We start from the raw sequence: 23622 nt of genomic DNA, 5'->3' as shown, positions 1-23622 counted from the left end.
GTCACTCCTACCAATACTGTCATGGCCAGATGCATCTGTGGCCAGCAGATTGGTGGGGCCAAGGTCAAGTATGTTTTTCCCTCTTGTTGGTTCCCTCACCACCTGCCGCATACCCAGTCTAGCAGCCTTTAGGGCTCGACCAGCTTGGTCAGTAGTGGTGCTACTGAGCCACTCTTGGTGATGGACATTGATGTCCCACATTCTGCTTCCTTGCCACCTTTAGTGGTTCCTCCAACTGGTGTTCAACATGGAGTACTGATTCATCAGCTGGAGGAGGGCAGTAGGCGGTAATCAGCAGGTGGTTTCCTTTCCCATGTTTGACCTGATGCCATGAGACATCATGGAGTCCAGAGTCGATGTTGAGGACTCCCAGGGCAACTCCCTCCCGACTGTATACCACTGTACCGCCACCTCTGCTGGGTCTGTCCTGCCGATAGGACAGGACATACCCGGGGACGGGGATGGCGATGGCAGTGTCTGGGACATTTGCCTGTAAGGTATGATACCGTGGGCATGACTATGTCAGGCTGTTGCTTGACTAGTCTGTGGGATAGCTCTGTCAACTTTTGGCACAAGCCCCCAGATGTTAGTAAGGAGAACTTTACAGGGTCAAAAGGGCTGGGTTTGTCGTTGCCATTTCCGGTGCCTAGGTCGATGTCGGGTGGTCCGTCCACTTTCATTCATTTTTATTGACTTCGTAGAAGTTAGATACAACTGAGTGGCTTGCTAGGCCATTTCAGAGGGCATTTAAGAGTCAACCGCATTGCTGTGGGTCTGGAGTCACATGTAGGCCACCACATTTCCTTTCCTAAAGGACATTAGTGAACCAGATGGGTTTTTACTACAAATTGACAATGGTTTCCCGGCCATCATTAGACTAGCTTTTTTTAAAATTCCAAACTTAGTCATTGAATTCAAATTCCACCTTCTGTGGTGGGATTCAAACCCATATCCCCAGAGCAATACTCTTGGTCTCTGGGTTACCAGTCCAGTGACAATACCACTACACCTCCACCGGGAGCATGATGCATGTCAGGTGAACTCTTCAAGTAAGAACCAGGCCGTATACAATAAGTTGAGAGGGGACGTGAAGGGGAAAATAAGACTGGCAAAGAGCGAACATGAGAATAGAATGGCAGTCAACATAAAAGGAAACCCAAAAATCTTCTACCAGCATGTAAATAGTAAATGGGTAGTGGAAGGTGGAGTGGGGCCTATTAGGTACAAAGAAGGTAATATATGCTTAGAGGTGCAGGGCAAGGCTAATACACTTGCATACTTTGTATCAGTGTTCACTAAGGAAATGCAATGTGACAAAATATCGGTAGAAGTGAAGAGAATAGAGGCAATGGATAGGGAAAAAATTAAGAGTGGGGAGGTGCTAAAAAAGCTGCTATGCTTAGTGTAGATAAGTTACCTCAGGATTGCCCAACCTTCTCGGGCGGAGGGCCGCATAACGATTTTTGCTCGGCCCAATGGGCCAGTGAGCAAATTTCAAAAGATAAAGGCACTAAAAATTTACCTTATTAATAAAAACAACAAAAGTGCATTTTTACACAGAAGCTTTAAATGAGTAGACTAATTTATTGATTTACTTTCTCATTATACTGAAAACTGATTTAGTGGCATACCTAGCATTGTTTTTGCTTGCATAAGTAGTCAATCTCTACCCGCACACTTGATGCAGCAATGCAGAGTAGTACCTTGATCTCTCTCCCCGCGGGGTGGGTGCGCGTGTGTGTGTGTCTGTCTCGTTCTCTCTTCCCTCACCTCCCCTCTAGGACTAGCGGGCACAGATTGAAAGATTTGTGCAAAAGATGCAGGGGGAATATGAGGAAGCACTTTTTTATGCAGTGGGTGGTAATGACCTGGAACCCGCCTTTCACAAGGGTGTTGGAAGTGGAGACGATCAATTACTTCAAGTGGAGGTTGGATGGCCACCCGAGAGAAATAGACTTGCAGGGCTAGGGGGATCGAGCCAAGAGTGGGACTGATTGCATAGCTCTGTGGAGAGCTGGCATGGGTTCGATGGACAGAATGGCCTCCTTCTGTGCCGTAGGTAAATGACTGACTCTCTCTCCCCCACTGTCTCTGTCTCTCTCTCCACTCCCCCCCCCCACCCACTATCTCTGTCTCCTTCTCGCCATGCTATCTCTGTCACCACAGGAGAGGTACCAGAGGACTGGAGGACACCATTATTCAAGAAGGGTAGCAGGGATAAACTGGGAAATACAGCACAGTAAGTCTAACATCAGTGGTAGGGAAACTATTGGTAAAATTATGAGGGACAGGATTAATCTCCACTTGGAGAGGCAGGGATTAATCAGATAGTCAGCATGGCTTTGTCGGGGGAGATCCTAACAAACTGGATTGAATTTTTCCAGGAGGTGACTAGATGTGTAGATGAGGGTAAGGCTACATGGACTTCAGTAAGGCTTTTGATAAGGTCATGCACGGGAGATTGGTTAAGAAGGTAAGAGCACATGGGATCCAGGGCAATTTGGAAAATTGGATCCAAAATTGGCTTAGTGGCAGGACGCAGAGGGTGATGGTCGAGGGTTGTTTTTACGAGTGGAAGCCTGTGACCAGTGGTGTCATGCAGGGATGGGTGCTGGGACCCTTGCTGTTTGTAGTGTAGCAAATGACACAAAAATTGGTGGTGTCGTAAATAGTGAGGAGGAAAACCTTAGATTACAGGACACATAGATGGGCTGGTAAATTGGGCAAAGCAGTGGCAAATGGAATTTAATCCTGAAAAGTGTGAGGTGATGCATTTTGGGAGGACTAACAAGGCAAGGGAATATACAATGGATGATAGGACTCTAGGGAGTACAGAGGGTCAGAAGGACCTTGATGTACTTGTCCATAGATCACTGAAGGCAGCAGCACAGGTAAATAAGGTGGTTTGGAAGGCAAATCGGATAATGGCCTGCTACCCGACCCGAACCAGACTGGACCCGACGCCGTGTCAGATTCGGATCGGATCGGATCCCTTTTCCAGGTCCGGCTTTCAGGTTCGGGTTGGACAGACACAGTAAGTGCTCTGCCGGTAAGTACTGAAATTTCAATTTCAGTAGACGTGTCTGCGCAATGAGCGAGTGACATCACTATGATATAATCACGCATGCAGTGCAGCTTCGTGGAGCTTCCCAGTCGGAAGGTAAGTAAAGGGATGGTCGGGTTGAGTCAGGGGCGGGCTCGGAGCAAAATTGGAGGGACTCGGGCTCAGGTCCACTGTGGATCAGTCGGGTTCTTTTTCCCAACCTGAGCAGGCCTTTAATACGGGATACTTGCCTTTATTAGCCGAGGAATATAAGAGCAGGGAGGTTATGATGGAGCTGTATAAAACGCTAGTTAGGCCGCAGCTGGAGTACTGTGTACAGTTCTGGGCACCACACCATAGGAAGAATGTGATTGCACTGGAGAGGGTGCAGAGGAGATTCACCAGGATGTTGCCTGGCTGCAGCATTTTAGCTATGAAGAGAGACATGATAGGCTGGGGTTGTTTTCCTTAGAGCAGAGAAGGCTGAGGGGGACCTGATTGAGGTATACAAAATTATGGAGGGGCACTGATAGGATAGATAGGAAAAAACTTTTTCCCTTAGCGGAGGGGTCAATAACCAGGGGGCATCGATTTAACGTAAGGAGCAGGTGGTTTAGAGGAGATTTGAGGAAAAAAATTTTCACCCAGAGGGTGGTTGGAATCTGGAACACACTACCTGAAGGGGTGGTAGAGGTAGGAACCCTCAACATTTTAGTATTTAGATGTGCACTTGAAACGCCACAGCATACAAGGCTACAGGCCAAGTGCTGGAAAATGGGATTAGAATAGACAGGTGCTTGATGGCCGGCACAGACACGATGGGCCGAAGGGCCTGTTTCTGTGCTGTATAACGCTATGACTCCTCCTCACCTCACTCTCTCTCTGTCTGTCTCCTCCTCGCCCCGCTTCCCCACTCTCTCTGTTCCCCCCTCTCAGTTGCAGAGTGGAACGCTTAGCAGATGGCTGGTCAGTTGTTTTAAAATCACTGTCAGTTTCACAGCCGACAGCCGCTGATATCGGGAATAGCCGTTTACCAACAGACTCGGGGTTTCTCGGCGGGCTTTTTGGGGGGAAAAGTCAAAACCCGCTGGAAAATTCCAAGTCTGTTGTTAAACAGCTGTTCCCGATATAGTGGCTGTCGGCTGTGAAACTGTTAGTGCAATGTTTTTAATAAGGCCGCTCTGTAAGAAGACAAAGGGAAATTTCTCATCTCCAGTCAGGGTAGGGATGAGGAATGGTCCCAGGAACCATTTACTACTCATTTGGGGCATCACAGTGGCGCAATGGTTAGCACCGCAGCCTCACAGCTCCAACGACCCGGGCTCAGTTCTGGGTACTGCCAGTGCGGAGTTTGCAAGTTCTCCCTGTGACCGCGTGGGTTTCTACCAGGTGCTCCGGTTTCCTCCCACAGCCAAAGACTTGCAGGTTGATAGGTAAATTGGCCATTGTAAATTGCCCTTAGTGTAGGTAGGTGGTAGGAGAATGGTAGGGAATATGGGGTTAATGTAGGATTAGTATAAATGGGTGGTTGTTGGTTGGCACAGACTCGGTAGGCCGAAGGGCCTGTTTCAGTGCTGTATCTCTAAATAAATAAATAAACTTGCAGGCTGGATGGAAACGTTTGGCGGGCCAGATCCTGGCCTACGGGCCGTATATTGGACAACCCTGAGTTACCTGGTCCAGATGGCTTGCATCCTTGGTTGCTAAAGGAAGTGAGGATGGAGAATGTGGAAGGGCTTGCCATAATCTTCTAATCTTCCCTGGATATGGGCGACGTGCCAGAGGATAGGAGAGTAGCAAATGTGACACCCTTATTCAAAAAAGGGTGTAAGGACAGTCCTAGCAACCATAAACCAGTTTAGTGTACCATCAGTGGTGGATAAGGTTTTAGAAGCAATAATCAGAAAATAAAATCAACAGACACTTGGAGAGGTTCAAGTTAATTAAGGATAATCAGCGTGGATTTGTAAAAGGCATATCATGCTTGACTAATCTGATTGAATTTTTTGAACAAGTATCAGAGGAGGTTAATGAAGGGAATGCAGTGGATATTGTTTATATGGATCTTAAGAAAGTGTTTGATAAGGTGCCACATTAAAGGCAAGTTAACAAAATTGAGGCTCATGGAATAGGGGGGTAAGTATCCAACTGGATACAAAATTGGCTTAAGGACAAAAAACAGCAAGTCGCAGTAAATCGTTGTTTTTCAGACTGGAGCATAGTAGACAGTGATGTTTCCCAAAGATTAGAGCTGGCACCACTGCTTTATTTACTATATATAAATGTCTTGGAATACAGAGTAGAATCTCAAAATTTGCCGATGACACCAAACTTGGAGGAGTGTTTTGTGAACTAGCCTTTTATGTGGTACCTTACCAAACACTTTCTTAAAATCCATATAAACAATATGGAATACAGAGTAGAATCTCAAAATTTGCCGATGACACCAAACTTGGAGGGGTGTCAAGCAGTGAGGAAATTATGAACCGCCTGCAACAGGACATGGATAGGCAAACAATGGGCAGACAGGTGGCAGATGGAATTTAATACTGACAAATATGGAGGTGATACATTTTGGCAGAAGGAATAGGGAGAGGCAACATATTGCTATTACTGAGACTTGGTTAAGGGAAGGGCATGATTGGCAACTAAATATCCCAGGATATCGATGCTTCAGGCGGGATAGAGAGGGAGGTAAAAGTGGTGGAGGAGTTGCATTACTAGTCAAAGAGGATATCACAGCTGTGCTGAAGGAAGGCACTATGGAGGACTCGAGCTGTGAGGCAATATGGACAGAACTCAGAAATAGGAAGGGTGCGGTAACAATGTTGGGGCTGTACTACAGGCCTCCCAACAGCGAGCGTGAGATAGAGGTACAAATATGTAAACAGATTATGGAAAGATGTAGGAGCAACAGGGTGGTGGTGATAGATTTTAATTTTCCCAACATTGACTGGGATTCACTTAGTGTTAGAGGTCTAGATGGAGCAGAATTTGTAAGGAGCATCCAGGAGGGTTTTCGAGAGCAGTATGTAAATAGTCCAACTCGGGAAGGGGTCATTCTGGACCTGGTGTTGGGGAATGAGCCCGGCCAGGTGGTTGAAGTTTCAGTAGGGGACTACTTTGGGAATAGTGATCACAATTCCGTAAGTTTTAGAATACTCATGGACAAAGACGAGAGTGGTCCAAAAGGAAGAGTGCTAAATTGGGGGAAGGCCAACTATACCAAAATTCGGCAGGAGCTGGGGAATGTAGATTGGGAGCAGCTGTTTGAAGATAAATCCACATTTGATATGTGGGAGGCTTTTAAAGAGAGGTTGATTAGCGTGCAGGAGAGACATGTTCCTGTGAAAATGAGGGATAGAAATGGCAAGATTAGGGAACCATGGATGACAGGTGAAATTGTGAGACTAGCTAAGAGGAAAAAGGAAGCATACATAAGGTCCAGGAGGCTGAAGAAAGACGAAGCTTTGGAAGAATATCGGGAATGTAGGACCAATCTGAAACGAGGAATTAAGAGGGCTAAAAGGGGTCATGAAATATCTTTAGCAAACAGGGTTAAGGAAAATCCCAAAGCCTTTTATTCATATATAAGGAGCAAGAGGGTAACTAGAGAAAGGATTGGCCCACTCAAGGACAAAGGAGGAAAGTTATGCGTGGAGTCAGAGAAAATGGGTGAGATTCTAAACGAGTACTTTGCATTGGTATTCACCGAGGAGAGGGACATGACGGATGTTGAGGTTAGGGACAGATGTTTGATTACTCTAGGTCAAGTCGGCATAAGGAGGGAGGAAGTGTTGGGTATCCTAAAAGGCATTAAGGTGGACAAGTCCCCAGGTCCGGATGGGATCTATCCCAGGTTACTGAGGGAAGCGAGAGAGGAAATAGCTGGGACCTTAACAGATATCTTTGCAGCATCCTTAAACACGGGTGAGGTCCCGGAGGACTGGAGAATTGCTAATGTTGTCCCCTTGTTTAAGAAAGGTAGCAGGGATAATCCAGGTAATTATAGACTGGTGAGCCTGACGTCAGTGGTAGGGAAGCTGCTGGAGAAGATACTGAGGGATAGGATCTATTCCCATTTGGAAGAAAATGGGCTTATCAGTGATAGGCAATATGGTTTTGTGCAGGGAAGGTCATGTCTTACCAACTTAATAGAATTCTTTGAGGAAGTGACAAAGTTGCTTGATGAGGGAAGGGCTGTAGATGTCATATACATGGACTTCAGTAAGGCGTTTGATAAGGTTCCCCATGGTAGGCTGATGGAGAAAGTGAAGTCGCATGGGATCCAGGGTGTACTAGCTTGATGGATAAAGAGGCAACAGGAGACAGAGAGTAGCAGTGGAAGGGAGTTTCTCAAAATGGAGACGTGTGACCAGTGGTGTTCCACAGGGATCCGTGCTGGGACCACTGTTGTTTGTGATATACATAAATGATTTGGAGGAAAGCATAGGTGGTCTGATTAGCAAGTTTGCAGACGACACTAAGATTGGTGGAGTAGCAGATAGTGAAGGGGACTGTCAGAGAATACAGCAGAATATAGATAGATTGGAGAGTTGGGCAGAGAAATGGCAGATGGAGTTCAATCAGGGTAAATGCGAGGTGATGCATTTTGGAAGATCCAATTCAAGAGTGAACTATACAGTAAATGGAAAAGTCCTGGGGAAAATTGATGTACAGAGAGATTTGGGTGTTCGGGTCCATTGTTCCCTGAAGGTGGCAACGCAGGTCAATAGAGTGGTCAAGAAGGCATACGGCATGCTTTCCTTCATCGGACGGGGTATTGAGTACAAGAGTTGGCAGGTCATGTTACAGTTGTATAGGACTTTGGTTTGGCCACATTTGGAATACTGCGTGCAGTTCTGGTTGCCACATTACCAAAAGGATGTGGATGCTTTGGAGAGGGTGCAGAGGAGGTTCACCAGGATGTTGCCTGGTATGGAGGGCGCTAGCTATGAAGAGAGGTTGAAGGCGGAGGTTGAGGGGGAACCTAATTGAGGTGTACAAAATCATGAGAGGTATAGACAGGGTGGATAGCAAGAAGCTTTTTCCCCAGAGTGGGGGATTCAAATACTAGGGGTCACGAGTTCAAAGTCAAAGGGGAAAAGTTTAGGGGGGATATGCGTGGAAAGTTCTTTACGCAGAGGGTGGCGGGTGCCTGGAACGCGTTGCCAGCAGAGGTGGTAGATGCGAACACGATAGCGTCTTTTAAGATGTATCTGGACAGATACATGAATGGGCAGGAAGCAAAGAGATACAGACCCTTAGAAAATAGGCGACATGTTTAGGTAGAGGATCTGGATCGGCGCAGGCTTGGAGGGCCGAAGGGCCTGTTCCTGTGCTGTAATTTTCTTTGTTCTTTATATACTTAATGGCACAGTTCTAAAGAGTGTGCAGGAACAGACGGACCTAGGGGTGCCTGTGCATGGATCTTTGAAGGTGGCAGGACATGTCATAAGAACATAAGAACTAGGAGCAGGAGTAGGCAATCGAGCCTGCTCCGCCATTCAATACGATAATGGCTGATCTCATCTTGGCCTCAACTCCACTTTCCTGCCCATTCTCCATAACCCTTCAACTCTTTACTAATTAAAAATCTGTCTATCTCCTCCTTAAATTTACTCAATGTCCTGGCATCCACCGCACTCTGGGGTAGTGAATTCCACAGACTCATGACCCTTTGAGAGAAGTCATTTCTCCTCATCCCTGTCTTAAACCTGCTACCCCTTATCCTAAAACTGTGACCTCTCGTTCTAGATTGTCCCACAAGAGGAAACATCCTCTCTACATCTACTTTTGTCAATCCCCTTAATCATCTTATATACCTCAATTAGATCTCCTCTCATTCTTCTAAACTCTCGAGAGTAAAGGCCTAAACTGCTCAATCTCTCTTCATAAGACAAACCCCTCATCTCTGGAATCAATCTAGTGAACCTCCTCTGAACTGCCTCTAATGCAAATATCCCTCAAGTAAGGGGACAAAAACTGTACGCAATACTCCAGGTGCAGTCTCACTAATGCCTTGCACAGTTGCAGCAACATTTCCCTACTTTTATACTCTATTCCTTTTGCAATAAATGCCAAAACTCTATTTGCCTTCCTTATTACCTGCTGCACCTGCATACTAGTTTTCTGCGATTCATGCATGAGGACACCCAGATCCCTCTGCACTGAAGCACTCTCCATTTTGTTAATAATTTGCCTTTCTATTCGCCCAGCCAAAATGGATAACCTCACACTTATCCACGTTGAACTCCATCTGCCAAATTTTGCCCCATTCACCTACCCTATCCATATCCATTTGTAAATTTCTTATTTCTTTATTGCAGCTTACTGTTCCACCTATTTTAATGTCATCTGCAAATCTGTCTATAGTACCTTCTATCCCTGCATCCAAGTCATTAATGTAGATTGTAAATAGTTGGGGCCCGAGGACCGAACCCTGTGGCACCCCACTAGTTACGTCTTGCCAACCAGAAAAGGACCAATTTATCCGACTCTCTATTTTCTGTTGGTTAGCCAATCCTCTATCCAAGCTAATAAATTGCCCCAACCCCATGTTATCTTACCTTGTATATTAACCTTTTGTGCAGTACCTTATCAAATGCCTTGTGGAAGTCCAGATATACTACATCTACAGGATCCCCATTATCCACTTTACTTGTTACATCTTCGAAGAACTCGAGCAAATTAGTCAAACACGATTTACCCTTCATAAAGCCATGCTGGCTCTGATGGATTGCATTTTGACTTTCTAAATGTCCTGTTATTACTTCCTTAATAATGGATTCTAATGGATGATGTCGAGAGAGTGGTTAGGAAAGCATGGGGGATCTTGGGCTTCATAAATAGAGGCATTCAGTATAAAAGCAGGGAAATTATGCTGAACATTTATAATGCTCTGGTTAGGACCAACTGGAGTACTACGTCTAGTTTTGTTCACTACACTTTAGGAAGGATGTGAGGATCCTTGAGGGTGCAGAGGAGATTTACCAGAATGGTTCCGGGGATGGGGAATTTTAATTACAAGGTTAGCTAGGAAATGTTGGTGTTGTTCTCCTTGGAGCAAAGGAGATTGAGAGGAAATTTAATAGAAGTGTACAAGATTATGACCGGCTTAGATAATGGGACAAGACTGTTTCCACTAACTAATAGGACAAGGACTAGGGGACAGAGATTGCAGATTTTGGGCAAGAAATGCAGGGGAAGAACTTTTTTTTTTTTACACAGCAGGTAATAATGACCTGGAACTTGCTGCCCTCAAGGGTGGTGGAAGCAGAGACGATCAATGACTTCAAAAGGAAACTGGATGGCCACTTGAAAGAAATAATCTTAAAGGGTTATGGAAATCAAGTGGAGGAGTGGGACTGACTGGGTAGCTCCATGGCGAGTCGGCATGGACTCAATGGGCTGAATGGCCTCCTTCTGAGCTGTAAATGACTGTATGATCTATGTTCTCTGTTGTCCTGGTAACCAAGACTTCTGTCTTGTTCTTTCGCAGAGTGGATGTGAAGTCACCTGACTTTCCGAACTCCATCTTAAACTTGTAAAAATCAGTTTTTAAAACATAATCATGTTACGAAGTCCAGTGTTCGTAACTACTGGACAGTCAGGAGTGATTAAAAGCCTGTAGTCTAATTGAATGATTCAGTGAGAGTAGTTTATAAACATCTGAACTTCACAACTTGATTATATAATTAATCACTTTCCATTTCTTAAAAATTACCTTGAACATTTACTAATTGTCTTGTTTTCTGACCATCATCCTGCGCCTGGAAGTTGTTGGCAGGTTTTGCATCAACAATCAGGGACTTCTGAAGGGACAGGGCAAGAAAAACTGTTTATGACCTAGTGCACCATGATAGCACATGTTGGAGCACCGTCGTTTTGTATTACATTGTGGCAGAAACCGCTTTGAAGCCATTAATTCCCCTATAGTGGATTACTGATCCAAGACTGGGCACCCTTAGAAAGCAGAGAGCACAAGCCAGGCACCTCTCCACAAGATTGAAAGGCAGAACTGGGTTGTTCCCATACATCTCCAGATCTTGAGTTGTACAGAAGCCTGGAGAAGACAACACTTCCTTCTCCTGGCTTGGGACCACATGTACAGCATTTAGTAAAAGGAGGCAAAATACTTAACTTTCACTTCTGTATAGTCTATTTTCCTCTCCCGAAACTAGATTATAGCATTTAACAAAGAAGTTTCCATTTCACTGTGAATGCTCATGTGTAATTTTCTATTTGGAGGTGTGAGGTGCGAGAAAAACCAGATTCTCCAGCCCCACTGTTTTTTTTCCCCTATTTGAAGCTGCAATGCTAGCTAATCTTTCCAAAAGCATTCCAAACCAAACTACACCTTAACGCTTAATACAGCAATTGAAATGTTTTAATGTTGGTGGACAAATATACCTCACATTTGGGATGGGTGATTGACCACCAGTTCTATGTCCACTGCATTTCATATTCGTTAATTTCTGTGGCAAACTGACAGTGCAATCAGATGCTCAAAATATTAAAAGTATTTGCGATAATGCATGAAAATTTATACCTTGCATATATATAACTTTCTATTCAGATTACACGCAGCTTCCACAGTGCAGACTGCGACACCGACCACTCCCTGGTGTGCAGCAAAGTTAGACTCAAGCCAAAGACGCTACATCACTCCAAGCAGAAGGGCCGCCTGCGCATCAACACTAACAGAATTTCTTATCCACAGCTGTTACATAAGTTTCTAAATTCACTTGAAAAAGCCCTTCAAAACACTCCTACAGGGGATGCAGACAACAAGTGGGCCCACATCAGAGCCATCTATGACTCAGGAATGACCACCTATGTCAAATGTGAGAAGCAGAATGCAGACTGGTTTCAATCTCACTTTGAAGAGCTGGAACCTGTCACAGCTGCTAAGCGCATTGCACTGCTGAACTACAAGAAAGCCCCCAGCGAGTTAACATCCGTAGCACTTAAAGTAGCCAGAAGCACTGCACAAAGAAAAGCCAGGCGCTGTGCAAATGACTACTGGCAACACCTATGCAGTCGTATTCAGTTGGCCTCTGACACCAGAAACATCAGAGAAATGTATGATGGCATTAAGAGAGCTTTTGGGTCAACCATCAAGAAGATCGCACCCCCACCCCTCCCCCCAAGTCTAAATCAGGGTACACGATCACTGACCACGCAAGCAAATGGACCGCTGGGTTCAGCACTACCTAGAACTGTACTCCAGGGAAAATGTTGTCACTGATACCGTCCTCAATGCAGCCCAGTCTCTCCCAGTCATGGATGAGCTGGACGAAAGGCCAACAAAATCGGAACTCGGTGATGCCACTGATTCTCTAGCCAGTGAAAAAGCCCCTGGAAAGGACGGCATTACCCCTGAAATAATCAAAAGTGCCAAGCCTGCTATACTGTTAGCACTCCATGAACTGCTTTGCCTGTGCTGGGATGAGGGAGCAGTACCACACGACATGTGCGATACCAATATCATCACCCTCTATAAGAACAGGGGTGACCGCGGTGACTGCAACAACTACCGTGCTCAGTATAGTGGGGAAAGTCTTTGCTCGAGTCGTTTTAAACAGACTCCAGAAGCTGGCTGAGCTTGTCTATCCTGAGACACAGTGCGGCTTTCGAGCAGAGAGATCCACCACTGACATGCTGTTCTCCCTTCACCAGCTACAGGAGAAATGCCGCGAACAACAGATGCCCCTCTACATTGCTTTCATAGATCTCACCAAAGCCTTTGATCTCGTCAGCAGACGTGGTCTCTTCAGACTACTAGCAAAGATCAGATGTCCACCAAAACTACTAAGTATCATCACCTCATTCCATGACAATATGAAAGGCACAATTCAGCTGAACGGTGCCTCATCAGACTCCTTTCCTATCCTGAGTGGCGTGAAACAGGGCTGTGTTCTCACTGCTGCTCTCATATGCGTTCAAGTCTACAGAAGGAGGAATTTTCTTCCGAACAAGATCAGATGGCAGGTTGTTCAACCTTGCCCGTCTTAGAGCAAAGACCAAAGTACGGAAAGTCATCAGGGAACTCCTCTTTGCTGACGCTGCTGCATTAACATCCCACACTGAAGAGTGCCTGCAGAGACTCATCAACAGGATTGCCGCTGCCTGCAACAAACTTGGCGTAACCATCAGCCTCAAGAAAACAAACATCATGGGACAGGACATCAGAAACACTCCATCCATCAAAATCGGCGACCACGCTCTGGAAGTGGTTCAAGAGTTCACCTACCTAGGCTCAACTATCACCAGTAACCTGTCTCTCGATGCAGAAATCAACAAGCGCATGGGAAAGGCGTCCGCTTCTATGTACAGACTGGCCATGAGGGTGTGGGAAAATGGCGCAGTGACACGGAACACAAAAGTCCGAGTGTTTCAAGCCTGTGTCCTCAGTACCTTGCTCTACGGCAGCGAGGCCTGGACAACGTATATCAGCCAAGAGCGACGTCTCAACTCAGTCCATCTTTGCTGCCTCCGGAGAATCCTTGGCATCCGGTGGCAGGATCGTATTTCCAACGCAGAAGTTCTCGAGGCGGCCAACATCCCCAGCATATACACCCGACTGAGCCAGCGGCACTTGAGATGGCTTGGCCATGTGAGCTGCATAGAAGATGGCAGGATCCCCAAGGACTCATTGTAGAGTGAGTTTGTCACTGGTATCAGATCCACTGGCTGTCCATGTCTCTGCTTTAAAGACGTCTGCAAACGCGACATGAAATCCTGTGACACTGACCACAAGTTGTGGGAATCAGTTGCCAGTGATGACCAGAGCTGGCGGACAGCCACAAAGGCGGGGCTAAAGAGTGGCGAGTCGAAGACACTTGGCAGTTGGCAGGAAAAAAGACAGAAGTGCAAGGAAAGAGCCAACTGTGTAACAGCCCCAACTACCAATTTTATCTGCAGCGCCTGTGGAAGAGTCTGTCACTCTAGAATTGGCCTTTATAGCCACTCCAGGCGCTGCTCCACAAACCACTGACCACCTCTAGGCGCTTACCCATTGTCTCTCGAGACAAGGAGGCCAAAGAAGATTCAGATACACACACAAACATACATAAACTGTAGGCAGTGTCTTTGAAATTGGTGTGCCTAGTCATTCCTGGTGCACAATGAAACTGCGAAAGATGCACAGTTAGTATGCCAGTGAGTTGCCTCATGTTGGTGAAAAGGTTGTTAGCATTGTAATTTACTGATTCAGTATACATTCTCATACTTTAGGCATCAACATGCTTATGAGTTAAAACTGCAGGCAAACACACTGATTTTGTATTTCACAGAGAAATCTATTGTGATTGTGCACATTGTTTTACCTCCTAGTTTAGCTAAATATTGTTCCACTCATTTTAATTCTGAACTTGAGGGATAACTTTTTAAACATGGTATCTTATTCTGCAGAAAAAAATTGGGATACCAATCTACAAATAAGGTTGCAAACTAATGAACTTGGCAATGCTGAGATAGTGAGCTGTGTTATCAATTGGTCAAATAGTACAACGGCATCAAGAACAGAATGATTCAGTATATATGGAAGGTCACTGCCATGGTCATGAAGAAATTAGTATGTTACACACAGAGAGGTATTCAACAACTAACAAATCTTTATTTTGTAATGATGTCTACTCACTTGGTGCATTTGTAGGCATTTTCACCATCCAGTTGCTCAGGCTTTACAAACTGCTCCAGAGCTTTTGTGATGTTTGGTGCGGTCTATAAAATATATGTTTCACAGACAATTATAAGACAAAAAAAGGTTTCAATTGGGAACTCTTTCAAAAAGCTAAATTTATTTTAGAATACTTCTAAATAATACATACACAACATTTTAACCATTTTGGATTATATAGCTGCTCTTTCAAACAAACATCGGATTGAATTCCATATAAAAAAAATCATGTGTAAACTAAAGTTGAATTACAGCACATACACAACTAGTAATCCAACTGATCAGTAATCCAAAGCGCTATGTAATGAAAGCAGCGTCAACAGAATGTGAATTTGGGATTGGATTCTACCTAACAATACAAACACCTGTCCGTTGGTCATACAGGTCACAAGCTAATATGTACAGGGTATTCAATGCGAAAAGTATGCATCTCCTCCCCACCCACCTCAGATTTACACTATTATATTGTAATTCTTGTACAAAATTTTAGCCTCCAGACTTTTTGTTACAGATATCTACCAAATCAGCGCAACTTGTATCACAAATTATGCATCGGTGCCTTTCTAATTTTGATAGAAACAAAAGATGACTTACAACATCTGATGAAGGTATACTAAAATTTACAGGCCACTGTGTTGACAATGTGTGTTGGCTGACATTTTCTTGTAGCCAATGTGTCTAACTTCCTTGCTACTTATCTATAATATGATATAGTATTTTACAATAATTGTGTCATTGTTGCATGCCAAAATAGAATCAGTTCCGAAGAGATTATTTGACCCATTGAGCCTGTACCAGCTCTTTGAAACAGCTATCCAATTAGCCCCACTCCACTGCTCTCTCCCCAAAGCCCTCTAAATTTTTCCTTTTGATCTCTGGTAAATCTCCTCTGCACCCTCACCAAGGTCTTGACATCCTTCCTAAAATGTGGCACCCAGAATTGGACACAATACAGCAGCTGAGGCCTGATTGATAAAGGTTAAGCCTAACTTCCTTGCTTTTGTACTCTGTGCCTCTATTTATAAAGCGAAAGATCCCATATCTTTTTTAGATATGGTTTCCTCGTAATGCAATTCTGACCAACAGCCATGCAAATACTGTGACCTGACTACCAATTTTATCTGCAGCGCCTGTGGAAGAGTCTGTCGCTCTAGAATTGGCCTTTATAGCTACTCCAGGAGCTGCTCCACAAACCACTGACCACCTCTAGGCGCTTACCCATTGTCTCTCGAGACAAGGAGGCCAAAGAAGGCACAGGGAATGCCTGCATAAAGTTTACAACATAGTTAGAGCAACTGTCAAGTCTGAGAAGTGTCAACTCTGCAAAGGAAAAGCTTGAAGAACGTGCACTTCTGGGTTGTAAAGAACAAAGCCCACTCACGGGAAATGAAGTACAAATTGAGAAAGGAGAAATGGCATCTTAAAAATGCAAATCGTAGCAGCTAGCAGAGAATAATACATAGCAATACCTTTATTTCCAGAGCAATGTCCAAGTACGGATCATATGTATCAGAAACTCCTTTGCAGTTTAAACATTTTACTAAAATAGGAAACAGAGTTAGAAAAATGCTCTGCTATTCATAAATCCATATAAAAGCATTATAAAACCTCCAACAATTTGATGGCAATGCAGTAAATATCAAACTTTTCAATGATTGATTATTGCCCAATAATCAAACTGCATAGTTTTTAATTTACATAAGCATGCATTTTTAAAAAAAATCATTCCATACATATAAAACCACTTTGATCTTTGAAAAATGCAACATACCTCTCGACCTTAAGTACCCTCCAAATATTTGATATATCATTGTGGTGGCCTGAGTTTGTCTATCCAATCTACAGAGGTATCGGAAAGAACATTCAGTATATTTTTCATGCTCAAATCAATCTTCAGTTAAACTTAAAATTAACACTTTAGCTGAAGGCAGTTTGGTGGCATGGCACAGTGCTACTCACACTCATGATTTTGCAAACCACGAGCTCCCAATCTTCAATGGGTCATCAGAAGGTGACACCAACAGAGGTGTCACCTTTCTGGGGGGTGATGCAAGGGAAAACAAGGGTGGAAGAAAGCGATTCAAAAGGTGCGACTTTAATAATTCTCTTGTGCTTTGAACTCCCACTCTGTGCAACATCAGCAACAGGGAAGGTCCTGTGCATTCCAACCTGACCCCACAGTAGTCAGAACTACAGAACAGGTCATAGAATGACCTGCAGTGAAGGAAAACCTAATTCAAAGGTATTGCATATTTATGTATAGGTATTAATCGATATAAATCTATTTAAAAAATCAATACTTCTCTTTTACTAATTGTGGAAGTGATCTTCAATTTCTTTGCTGCTTGTTTGTATTTTTAAATTCATCATCATTTATGCTGTGTTCATCCACTGTAGAACGTAACCCTCCTCGTGCCTTTTCCATTTATCTCTATCCCTTGCTGATCTCACCCATGTGGTTCACGATTATGTCATCTCTCCATCTTCTTCTGTCTTCCCCTTCTTTTTCCTGTTCTTGGCTGCCACTTCATTAGCCTTTTTGTCACCTGTTATCATTTCTTCGAACAACATGACACCAGGTGGACAAAAAAACTAATGGACTGACAGCCGACGACAGGAAAAAGAGGAGGAAGATACAGAGAAGAAGATGGAGAGATGACATATCATAAAAATTAAACCATGTGGTTAATAGGTAAGTTAGCACAATGAAACTATGGTCGTTGGATAAATTTTGCTATGCAGACATATTTCACGTATTGCAGCACATACACTTAGTTTTGCACAGACTTTAATAGTCATTGAATGTAATAATGTAATGAATGTAATATCTTGGCTTTTGTTTTTAAGACTTCTACTCACTTGTTGCTTCCATTTAGACATGCTTTCTGGAGAGCATCAACAGTGTACCGCAAGAATTCATGTGCATCTTCCTGGTTTCCAAATCGAAAATGTTTTGCTATTCCTAAAAGAATGAAAATTTAAATAATGGATGCTACTAGTATACAAATCCAAATAATTTTTAAAAGTTAGAATCTTTAGTACAAATTAGACTGAGTTTGAAGTCACTTCAAATGTTTCTCCCACAAGTTTGGGAGGGAATAAATATGAGGAAGAGAAAATATGACCTGTGCTGAATTGGTTGACCACAAACAGGACAGCCATTGGCACAAGTGTCCTCAGCGCTCTGGACTAGCAAGGGAAGTGGGGAAAAGAAATCAACAAGGATTTCCACTCCCAATCATTACGCCAATGACTCCTGCTGAACACAAGAACTAGGAGAAGGAGTAGACCATCGAGCCTGCTCCGCCATTCATGATTGATCTTAGGCTTCAACTCCACCTTCCTGCCCATTTCCCATATCCCTCGATTCTCAGAGATCAAAAAAACTGTCTATTCCAGCCTTAAATATATTTAACGATGGAGTATCCACAACCCTCTGGGGTAGAGAATTCTAAAGATGCACAACTCTTTGAGTGAAGTAATTTCCCATCTCAGTCCTAAATGATCAGCCCTTTATCCGGAGACTGCGCCCCCATGTTTTAGATTCCCCAGCCAGTGGAAACAATCTCTCAGTGTCTACCCTATTCAGCCCCTTCAGAATCTTGCATGGTTCAATGAAATTGCCTCTCATTCTTCTAAACTCCACAGAATATAGGCTCAATTTACTCAGTCTCTCATCATAGGACAACCCCCTCATCCAGGGGCCAATTTAGTGAACCTTTGCTGTACAGCCTCCAATGCGTATATCCTTCCTTAAATACGGAGACCAAGACTGAAATGTGGCTGAGGACGGGAGCAAGCTTGGGTGTGATCCACTCCACGTCTAACAGCCTGTCAACATGAGCACAATGATCACATACCTGAAATACTGGTGGCTGGTGGTGTAAACAGTTCTTGGAGCTACTTCCCATTTGAAATTAGATAGCCTGTCCCTGATGACTCAGTTGGTAACAGCAGAATACAACTACCATACAAGTCATAAATTTTACTTCCCGTGCTAAGTCAGTGAGGGATGCTACAGGTCAGTAAATTGGGCCCAAAGAACAGAAATCAGCCTGAGATTCCATTCCTCATTGCTATCCAATGGCACTTACTGAAGAGCTTAGAAATGTTCACAGGATTGGGATTGACTGCAAAGTCTGCCATAATAAAATAATCTTGCTGTCCTAGCTCGCAAATGAACATTGCCCTCAGGGAGAAAAGATGCATCACTTGCACAGAATCATAAAGATTGTCTCAGTGCATCAGATCAAAATCAATACTCAGATCACAGTGGATATTAAGATTTTAGACAACTTTCAAGTTTCCACAGAAAGTGCTGGAAATACTCAGCAGGTCAGGCAACATGTGATCAAAAGGTCGCTGACCTGAAACGTTAACTCTGTTTCTCTCTCCACAGATGCTGCCTGACCTGAGTATTTCCAGCACTTTGTTTTTATTTCAGATTTCCAGCATTTGCAGTATTCTGCTTTTATTTCAAGTTTCTACATACAGTGTTAAAACTAAAGCAAATTAAGTTTCCACAATAAAAAAATCAATTAACAGTAAACAAGAGTGGAAGAGTCTGATGCATATATCAAACCAAACCAAAACCAATCATAGGTAATCTTCAAATGGAGAGTTCATTACTGACTTGAGTGCAATCTATTGTACATCATAGGTCAATTATGGACTGTAAAAACTATCATAGGTGTGCAGAAAATCAAATATTCAATATTACATTTTACACTGATTGTCACAATAACTATTCTGGTAGGTAGCAGCTTCACACCTGAATTGAGTTAACACACAAACCCAAGGAAGTATAAATATTTCACAAACTTCATTGCACAATGACAAATAATGAAGAATACAATTTGGGTATCACCAATAGACCAGCACTAAACACAGTATCAGCTACCTATGAAGTAAAATTCTTGAAATAAACCTTCTGTATAAAATCAAACCATTTTTTCCCTATTTATGACTTTGATCATCTATTTTTCCCCTCTGGTAACAGCCAAAACAACCAAATAGTAACAATTTTCAGGAGGGTCTTCAGATACACATCCTGTTAAACTTCATTGGCAACAAACTGGAGGCATGAGATCTTCAAGTACAAAACATGAATTAGTAATTTCAAAATACACTACATAAACCTACATAATAGTTGTGAAACATTTTCTCTTTTTCATACAAATTTAAAACACTCCCCTGTGTTAATGCCAACAACAGCAGTCATTTAAACTAGATAGGTCAAAAGTAAACTGGTCTATCTAAGTTATGGAAAATTGCTCGTATAGAATCGTCTGGGTGGTTCATTCAACATTTTTCTTTAGTGGATAGAGAGTAGCTTATTCATGTCACCACCAATTTGTACAACATGCTTGAGTTGCTTTACGCACCAATCTATGTCAATTAACAATTTGCAGACCATTGGCATCATACACAATTAATGTCCAATGCAAAATGCCTAAACATCAGGACAACTGCACTAATTATGCCAAGAATACAGCTTAACAATCATTAATTAGTCTACCTAGACAGAGGCGACTTCACATTTTAAACTGACGCTACCATGCAAGACAAATAGTGTATTTCAGTTGCCCATATAGAGGGCCTGTTTCCAGCCAGTGGTACATAAATTGAAATGCCCACCAGCTACCAGAATTCCACAAATATGTAAAAATATCATAATTTAAAACAACAGATTTTCACTTCACCACGGTGGTATGGAAGATCCTTTTGAGTCCAAATCTAATATAGCCATCATGGTATGCAAACTGAAGCTATCCTTGACTGCATTTAGTAACGATGAAGTACTTAAAAAAAAAAATTAACAGAACATGCATTATGAGTGGCGAAAATTCGATGAATTGCCATCATTGCACCAATTAGCAAATGAAGTAATTATACCTATCAAGAGTAGGGACATATTTTTAATTTCATTTAAACTTTTCTTTTGGTGCTTGCAGTACTTCCATCGATTTCTAATCAGATTCAAAATTCCTTACCAGGGGTCTCTCATTTTGTATGGCCTACACAATACTAATTATAGCAGACATTACTGAAAAGAGATAACTTACAAGAATGTACTGAAAGCACCAACACAGCACATTGCATTATAGAATAGTGGCAGTAGGTTCAACTCCTTAGTTACCATCTCCAGCCATACCAATATGGAAAGATGCCAATCAGAGCCCTGGCAACCATACTCTGCACAAACTAATTTTGCTGCATTCCTCCAAATCATCCCAAGTATATAAACTATTCTCAGTAATTCAAGCAGCTTTACCTTAATGACAATGAATGGATTGCTTCATGAAACTAACTATTACGAATGATTTATTTCAATCCTGAAATGTTTTAAAAGGGACTGCTTGGAGAAACTAACAACTCTACGCTTTCTTGCCACTAGACAATAATACTAGTGATTCTGAAAGTTCCAATCCTTCTACAGCACAGAATTACATTTTATACATAGGATGAGTCAGGAAGACAGAAAATTTTATAGGAGAGTATCAAAAGAATAGAGTACTTAGTCATTAAAATGTTAACTTAAAACTAAAAAGGGCCTGATTTTCAACAATTCAGCACTCGCAAAAAATGTGTTTTAGCACTTGTTTTGTGTATGCCTGTCATTTTGCATTATGCATTTTGGGTTTTTTTTTGGCATGTTGCAAATTTGTGTATTGATCAGGGTATCAAATCAGTAATCACAAATGCAAAGTTTCTCCCATTTTTAATGAACGCATTAAGTGTAGAGGAAGTTCCTTATAAGTTTGGTAAAAATCTAATAAAGTCTAACTTACTGAGGTCACGAGTCAGTGCTTAGGTGCTGTATCCAGTTCACCTACTGATTTATCAAAAGGTACCACGAGTCTGAAGAGAAAAATCACTGATCAAGTTTGGTGAAAATCAGATAAAATGATAAGTTACTGAGGTGATAAGTTAGTGTTCATGTATAAAGGTCTACAGAAGCACAGTCCAGCACACCAAGCATGCCCATTTTCAAAAGGAACCCCTGAGATAACAGATAGGAAGTCACGAGTTCTGTGAAAGTCCTCATGAGTTCTCGGGTTATTGAGATGTAATATCAATGAAGCTTTTATTTTAAAAAATACAAAACTGTACATCAAAACCTCCTTATATTAGCCCTTAAACTTAGCTTGTATCCAGTACAGCATTTTTAAGAATCCCGCCCTTATTATCAGGTCTACTGATTTAGAGGGATTGTTAAGTCAAATTCTATTTTTGCTACATGGGATATCAGGAGTTTTTAAATAAGGGTTTGGGAAGAAATTGTATTATGCAATTCCAACCATTTTTTCACAAAAATTACAAACCAGTTCTTTCAAGTAATGAAAGACATTAAGGTTTTCAAATTCTACACACAGTAGAACTTCCATTATCCAAGTTTCAATCAACTGGCAGAATTATTGTGCAAAACGTTACTTTACTGCACAGCTTGCTAATACCAATCTCCTCCTGGTCTAAATTAACCTTACGGCATATGATAGACTAAACTTAGTTTTTGTTGCTTGTATTAGTCTTCAATCCTGTGCCAGGTGTATACACATGTATGATCAAAATTTGTGGACACGATTATCTATCAATTTTCATTGTAGGAGGCTACACTACAACAGATAATGGAGGTTGCACTGTACCGTTATTTTGATAGTTTATTGAGGTGAGTTACTGCAAGGAATAAAAACAATTCTTACGTCTGAGATCGTTAATGACGGTCATAGGCTTGATGACATTTCCAGAACCGGAAAAGACCTGGGTGATATGATTCTGCATCATGCACATCATACAGAATCCTTGTTCATTACCTACAAAGGAAAAGCAATGACAATTATTGCCTCTTTACTCAGTGAATCAGACAATATGCTGCTTTATAAAAATAGGGAAGTCAGCAAAAAAATTTCCTGCAAGTGTTGTAAGTACAGTGACATGACCCTTTCACCTGCATCAACTACCACCCCTTTGTTCTCTAAGGTAGTTGAAAGCATGGTCATCTTTCAGTCTGTGTCCATCTCTCCTACAACTCACTGTCCGAATCACTCCCCAGTCCAACATCTGACCTTCTCAACACCAAAAATGGCAAGGAGGTCCGAACAAAAATCCCTGCCAATATCCTCTGTGACCATGGTACATTATCGCTCTTTACCAACTCTATTAAATTTGACACTGTAGACTGTGCCATCCTCCTCCAACACCTCTCCTTGTTCATCGCTATAGAACTGCCCTTTCATGCTTCCATTCCTATCTGTCTAAACACAGTATCTCTAGCAATTGCTTTTTCCACCCTCACAGTCATCTTCAGAGTCCCCAAGAATCTCTTTGGCCTTCTTCTCAGCTGTGTGCTGCGCCACAGTACTGTCAAACACAGACACAGGGATCAACCTCCACATTTATACCAGTGACACCCAGCTTTACATCTCCATGATCTACACCTGCACCACATATTTCGATCGTCTGTAATATTAGGCTACTTGGCCAACATATCCTCATTACAAGCTTTGCTTCTTTGTCACTGATTCCATCCAACTAACTAGCCAAGCACTCAAGCTAAACCAGGCTGTCTGCAACCTTGACATCCGGTTCAATTCAAAGCCGAGCTACAGCCCACATCCTCTCAATCACAAAAGCTGCTTATTTTCATCACTGTAACATTGCCCACTTGCCACTGAAGCCCTTCTACATCCCTGCCGCTTCCAGATTCGTGTACTTTGGCTTTCCTTCATCTACCTTGTGAAAACTCCAAACTTTCCCAAAATTTTGCTGCCTGTACCTTGTTCCATACTAATTTACACTCCCCATCACACTGGTCCTTGCTAAGTTATATTGATTCTTCATCCCCAAATGCACCAAGTTTAAACTCTGCAACCTTTGTTTTTAAATACCTCCATGT

At 42.7% G+C, this 23622-nt stretch overlaps 1 protein-coding gene across 2 annotated transcripts in view; it reads right to left on the bottom strand.

Moving 5' to 3' along the window:
- Nucleotides 1–23622, bottom strand: part of usp42 (ubiquitin specific peptidase 42) — a 96460-nt gene that overhangs the window by 51561 nt on the left and 21277 nt on the right. For both annotated transcript variants that reach the window (XR_010977420.1, XM_068056596.1), the window contains exons 4-8: nt 22430–22540; nt 17586–17688; nt 16498–16565; nt 16196–16266; nt 14688–14770 (exon numbers count right to left, since the gene is read on the bottom strand). Coding sequence is in view for 1 of the 2 variants with exons in the window: in XM_068056596.1 (XP_067912697.1) it covers nt 14688–14770; nt 16196–16266; nt 16498–16565; nt 17586–17688; nt 22430–22540 (436 nt within the window). In the remaining variant the exon portion in view is untranslated. The remainder of the gene's footprint in view (nt 1–14687; nt 14771–16195; nt 16267–16497; nt 16566–17585; nt 17689–22429; nt 22541–23622) is intronic.

The sequence above is a fragment of the Heterodontus francisci genome, chromosome 24 (genome assembly GCF_036365525.1).
Source record: "Heterodontus francisci isolate sHetFra1 chromosome 24, sHetFra1.hap1, whole genome shotgun sequence".
In the NCBI taxonomy this organism is placed as follows: domain Eukaryota; kingdom Metazoa; phylum Chordata; class Chondrichthyes; order Heterodontiformes; family Heterodontidae; genus Heterodontus; species Heterodontus francisci.
This window is presented reverse-complemented; position numbering and strand designations above follow the sequence as displayed.